Source organism: Tupaia chinensis, unplaced genomic scaffold (genome assembly GCF_000334495.1).
Source record: "Tupaia chinensis unplaced genomic scaffold, TupChi_1.0 Scaffold138060_1, whole genome shotgun sequence".
NCBI lineage: Eukaryota > Metazoa > Chordata > Mammalia > Scandentia > Tupaiidae > Tupaia > Tupaia belangeri.
Genome location: NW_006197961.1, coordinates 132227 through 138740, shown reverse-complemented (window position 1 = coordinate 138740; position 6514 = coordinate 132227). Strand labels below are relative to the sequence as shown.

General features: G+C 39.1%; 1 protein-coding gene across 1 annotated transcript in view; it reads left to right on the top strand.

The window, feature by feature from the left end:
- LOC102483031 (zinc finger protein 709) overlaps positions 1-5245 on the top strand; it is a 14438-nt gene extending 9193 nt beyond the window's left edge. The window contains exon 4 of the mRNA XM_006160982.3: positions 2916-5245. Coding sequence (XP_006161044.1) covers positions 2916-4653 — 1738 coding nt within the window. The 3' untranslated portion in view covers positions 4654-5245. The remainder of the gene's footprint in view (positions 1-2915) is intronic.
- The last annotated feature ends 1269 nt before the right edge of the window (positions 5246-6514 follow it).

Here is a 6514-nt window from a genome sequence, read left to right as displayed (position 1 = left end):
GCTGGATTCCCATATGTCGGACTATGGTTTGAGTCCCAGACCTGGCGATTTGCTTTCTCGCTTTCCTTTTCTCCCTCTCTGTCTCTCTTTGATCAAATTATAAAATAATAAGAACAAATATAATTTAAAATAAATAAATAATTATAAGAAATTATTTATTTAATTTAATTTATTTATTCATTCATTTATTTTAATTTGACCAGAGAGCTAGAGAGATGGAAAGCAAGACAGCAAGCCACCAGGTCCAGGACTCGAACTGTTGTCAGCTATGTGGGAGTGTCCAGCACCTTAACCACCATGCCACCTGCTGGTCCCTAAATAAATAATTCTTTGAAAAAAAGTTTCCTTAGGAGGGCCAGCAGCAGGTGTGGTGGTTAAGGCACTGGACACTCCCACATAGCTGACAATGGTTTGAGTCCTGGACCTGGTGGCTTGCCTTCTCACATTCACTCTCTCCCTCTGTGTCTCTGTGGTGAGCATACATGCCCTATAGCAAATTAAATAATAATACTAATAATAATAAATTAAATTCTTAAAGTTTTCTTAAGAATGGCATGAACTTGCTGATGATAATTGATCTAGTAATATCTTTGACTTGACTGACATGCATGGTAATTGTGTTGGAAAACAAATGTTGTTACATGTAAAGACGTCATTAAATGTAAATAAATCTTAAAAAATTAAATAAATAAAATGACATAGATTTTTAAAAACTGAAAAGTAGTTTAGGTAGGGCCAGCAGGTGGCATGGAGTTTAAGGTGCTAGATTCTACAAGACTAGCTTTGCAGTTCATATCCCAGACCCGGCGGCATGAGAATCAAGCCAGTCATGGGATCCAGCAGGATGTATGGTAGTTAGGGCACTGGACTCTCATATGGCTGACCATGGTTCGAGTCCTGGACCTGATGGCTTGTTTTCTCACTTTCCCTTTCTCACTCTGGTCAAATTAAAATAATAATAATAATAATAACAAATAAAATTAAATAGATAGATAATTCCGACCCGGCGGCATGAGAATCAAGCCAGTCATGGGATCCAGCAGGATGTATGGTAGTTAGGGCACTGGACTCTCATATGGCTGACCATGGTTCGAGTCCTGGACCTGATGGCTTGTTTTCTCACTTTCCCTTTCTCACTCTGGTCAAATTAAAATAATAATAATAATAATAACAAATAAAATTAAATAGATAGATAATTCCTTTTTTAAAGAATTATTTATTTAGCTTTATTTATTCATTCTTTTATTTTTAATTTGACCAGAGATAGACAGAGAGAGAGAGAGAGAAGGAAAGTGAGACAGCAAGCCACCAGGTCCGGGATTTGAACCATGATCATCCATATGGGAGTGTCCAGCCCCTTAACCACCACACCACCTGCTAGTCCCAATAGATAAATTAAAAAAAAAAAAGAATTATTAATTTAATTTTATTCATTCATTTATTTTAATCTGACCAGAGAGAGAGAGAGACACACACACATACACACAGAGAGCGAGAGCGAGAGATAGATAGATAATTCTTTAAAAAGAAAAAGAAAGAAAAAAGAATCAAGCCAGACATGAATGTATCTGTACCCAAAATCCTGAGAGAATGGGGAAGAGATTGAGGTATGACCATACCCCCTGGAAGGTAATTTCTCACTTTTCCTCTTTCTCTGATGAGCACATGTGCCCTGTACCAAAACCAAAACACACAAAAATCTCTGATAGAAACAGTATGATGGGGACCAGCAGATGGCATAATGGTTATGTCACCTGACTCCCACGTAGTTTACTATGGTTCAAGTCCTGGACCCGACAGCTTAAACACATGCTGGGCATGTGTGTGTGTGTTTGTGTGTGTGTGTCCCCAAAATCCCTAGAGGAGAATGGAGGAGAAGGGATTGTGGTGTGGTCATCACCCCAGGGGGTGATTTCTCACTTTCTGTCTCTCTGTATCTTTCTGTCTCTCCAGTGAGCATATGTGCTCTATAGCAAAAAATCTCTCTCTAAAAAAAAAGAAACAGTATGATCAAGAAATTTCATAATTGGGACCAGCAGTTAGTGTAATGGCTATGTCGCTGGACTCCCACGTAGTTGACCGCAGTTCGCGTCCCAGACCCGGTGACTTAAAACTCATGCCAGGCGCATGTGCGTGCATGCCCAAGATCCCGAGAGGAGAATGGAGAAGGGATTTTGGCGTGACCATCCCCCCTGGGGGGTGATTTCCTGCTTTCTGTCTCTCTGTCTTACTCTGTCTGGCGAGTGCACACGCCCTATAGCGAAAACCTCTCAAAAGAAAACCAAAAAACAAAAAAAACCAAGAAATTTCATAATTCCATATTATATTACTTTAATTTTTTTTTTTCCACAGAGTGTGTGCATTCACTAGGGGGAGACAAAAAGTAGAAGAAGGAAAGCAGGAAATCATGCTCCATAAAGCTTGGTCACACTACAGTCCCTTCTCCCATTTTACTTTGGTATTTGCTTTTCAAACCACTATGTCCAGGATTCAGTTCATGCAGTCAACCATATACAATGTGGCTGCCTTAATTATTGCACCACCAATTGGCCTTACCACTGTTTTGATAATACCTAAGGTCAAGTACTCTTCTAGGGTATTCTACACACTTTCCCAGAAAATGGTAAAAATGTGCTTGTATTATTTATTCTTTAATAATTATTACTAATAACTTTTAAAAAATATTTAATTTTATTTACTGATTATTATTCTTCAATTTGACCAGAGAGAGAGAGGGAGAGTGAGAGAGAGGGAGGGAATGAGGTAGAGTGAGAAAGCAAACCCCCAGGTCTGGAGTTCAAGCTATTGCTAACCGTGTGGGAGTCCAGCGCCTGAACCACCACACCACCTGCTAACTCCACTAATGACTTTTTAATGCATATTACAATTATTAATATGCTTCTCATTTTTCACAGAAATCACGTGGTCCAGAAACCCTGCGAAACTAAACAAAGTAACCAATTTGAAGAAACCTTCAGTCAGACTCCAAATCTTAAATCGAACAGGAAAACTTTTACTGGAAGAAAACCCTATGAATGTGTTGTGTGTGAAAAAGTCTATGTGTGTCATTCATCTCTTAAAAGGCATATGAGATCTCACACTGAACCCAAATTATATGGCTATAACAAATACGGAGAGAAGTCGTACGAGTGTAAGGAATGTGGAAAGACATTCAGCTTTCGAAGTTCATTTCGAATCCATGAAAGAACTCACACTGGCGAGAAACCCTATAAATGTAAACAATGTGGTAAGGCTTTTAGTTGGCCCAGTTCCTTTCAAATCCATGAAAGAACTCATACCGGTGAGAAACCGTATGAATGTAAGGAGTGTGGGAAAGCCTTCATTTATCACACGACCTTTCGAGGACACATGAGGATGCATACTGGAGAAAAACCGTATAAGTGTAAAGAATGTGGGAAAACCTTTAGTCACCCCAGTTCATTTAGAAACCATGAAAGAACACACTCTGGAGAGAAACCCTACGAATGTAAACAGTGTGGGAAAGCTTTTACCTATTACCAGACATTTCAAATTCATGAAAGAACTCACACTGGAGAGAAACCCTATCAGTGTAAGCAGTGTGGCAAAGCTCTCAGTTGTCCCACATCCTTTCGAAGTCACGAAAGGATTCACACTGGAGAAAAACCCTACAAATGTAGAAAATGTGGTAAGGCCTTCAGTTTTCCCAGTTCCTTTAGAAAACATGAAAGAATTCATACTGGAGAGAAGCCCTATGATTGTAAGGAATGTGGGAAAGCCTTTATCTCTCTTCCAAGCTTTCGAAGACACATGATCATGCATACTGGGAATGGACCCTATAAATGTAAGGAATGTGGGAAAGCCTTCGACTGTCCCAGCTCATTTCAAATTCATGAAAGAACTCACACTGGAGAGAAACCCTATGAATGTAAACAGTGTGGGAAAGCCTTCAGTTGTTCCAGTTCCTTTCGAATGCATGAAAGGACTCACACTGGAGAGAAACCCCATGAATGCAAACAATGTGGGAAAGCCTTCAGTTGTTCCAGTTCCGTTCGAATCCATCAAAGGACTCACACTGGAGAGAAACCCTATGAATGTAAACAGTGTGGGAAAGCCTTCAGTTGTTCCAGTTCCTTTCGAATGCATGAAAGAATTCACACAGGAGAGAAACCCTACGAATGTAAACAGTGCGGCAAAGCCTTTAGCTTTTCCAGTTCCTTCCGAATGCACGAAAGAACCCACACCGGAGAAAAACCCTATGAATGTAAACAGTGTGGGAAGGCCTTCAGTTGTTCCAGTTCTTTTCGAATGCACGAGAGGACTCACACTGGAGAGAAACCCTATGAATGTAAGCAGTGTGGGAAGGCCTTCAGTTGCTCCAGTTCTATCCGAATACATGAGAGGACTCACACTGGAGAGAAACCCTATGAATGTAAGCAGTGTGGGAAGGCCTTTAGTTGTTCTAGTTCAGTTCGAATGCATGAAAGGACTCACAGTGGCGAGAAACCCTATGAATGTAAACAATGTGATAAAGCCTTTAGTTGCTCCCGTTCCTTTCGAATCCATGAAAGAACTCACACTGGAGAGAAACCCTACAAATGTAAACAATGTGGAAAAGCCTTCAAGTGTTCCCGTTCCTTTCGAATACATGTAAAAACTCATACTGGAGAATAACCCTAGAACTCTAAGTAATGTGGCAAAACTTTCGTTTCTCCCATTTCCTGTAGAAGACATGAAAGGACTCTCATGGCAGAGAAACTCTTCTTTGTAAGAAGATTTCTACTTATTTAGGTGTGAATTCCAGAAAGACCTCATACTGGAGAGAGACCATAGTATTGTAAGCAGTGTGGGAAAGCCTTCATTGATCACGCAATCTTTCAAAGACACATGAGAATGCATGCTGAAGTGAAACTATTGATATATAAATGTAAAGTTTTTTTTTTAAACCTTCAGTTGTACCAAATCAATTGCAAGCCCTGAACAAAAGCACACTGAGAGCAACTCCTTGACAGTGAGCAACATGGAAACACCTTGTTTGATTTCTATTCTTACAAAACATGAGAATACACACTGGAAACAGACCCTAGGAAAGTGAAAAATAACAGAAAGTTTTCGATTTTAATAAACAGAAAACTCCCATGAAGAGAGATCTTATACATATAGATAATATGGAGAGGCCTAATCCAGATTCTTTTGTGTATACTATTCTAGAAAATGTGCAGTGTGGGAGAAATGTAATATATTGTATTCTTTATTAGTTGCCCAGTCTTTTTTTTTTAAGAATTATTTTATTTAACTATTTATTATTATTATTATGTTCTAATTTGATCAGAGAGAGAGAGAAAGAGAGGGAGAGAAAGTGAGAAAGCAAGCCACCAGGTCTGGAATTTGAATTGTGGTTGGCCATGTGTGAGTCCAGTGTCTTTAACCACCATACCACCTGCCAGCTCCAGTTGCCCATTCTTAAAAGTGTATTTCTGAACTACAGGTTTTTATTAATTGTTTTGCAAATAATCACCCAAGTGAGGTAATTTTTGTAAGCTCTCTTTAAGCTAGTACACAGGTTTAATACTGTTTTGCATTAGATCTGTTACACACTTTTTCTGATTGGAAGTCTGTTGGGTTCATGCCTCAGTTGAAGTGTCTTTCTTATATGCAATTTGGTTTAAGTTGTATATGGTTATTTCATTGCTCTATAAGGGTTTGGAATTCAAACTGTGGTCAACTGTGCATCATTGAAAAATGAAAAATTGGGATTTTCCTGTTGGATTCATGGGATATACTATAGGGTCATTGGAAAAATCATGATGTATTTTTTCTATGCAAAAATGCGTTATAACTTAATTATGATATAAATTCCATCCTACTGAAAGAAGCTTCTTTTGAGGGGAGTTGGGCAGAGGAGCCTTATTCAGTGTCCCATGCCAACAAATAGTTGTCATAAGTGTGTGAGTTTCATCAAACAATATACTCTCATTTGAGTCACTTTTATCTTTAGCTCTTTGATATCTGTCATTTCTTCTGGCTTTGGATACTAAATTTTGCATTAAGGAGACAGAACTGATAAAACAATATAACCTGGGGCTGGAAGGTGGCATGGTGGATAAGGCAGCTGAATTCCTATGTGCCTAAATGTGGTTCTAGTTCCTGACCCAGCAGCTTGAAAATCACGCTGGGCTCATGTGCATATGTGCCCAAAATCCCAAGAGGAGAATGGAGGAGAAGGAATTGCAGCATGGCTATCCCCCCTGGAAGGTCATTTCTCACTTTCCCTCTTTCTGTCTTTATCTCACTCTTCTCCAGCAAGTGCACACATGCTACAACAAAAACCTAAGAAAACAAAACAAAATACCAATATGACATAGAGTTGTAAATTGCTTTTCTACAATGTGTTAACATGGATAATGATCTCTTTCCTACAGGCTAATATTTTATGGTTCCATGTTATAATTCACAAATAGCTTACCTGAAGGAGATAAGGAAGGCCGATGTGATGGCTTTAGTCAAATTTTGTAGCCATCAGACAAGATAGATG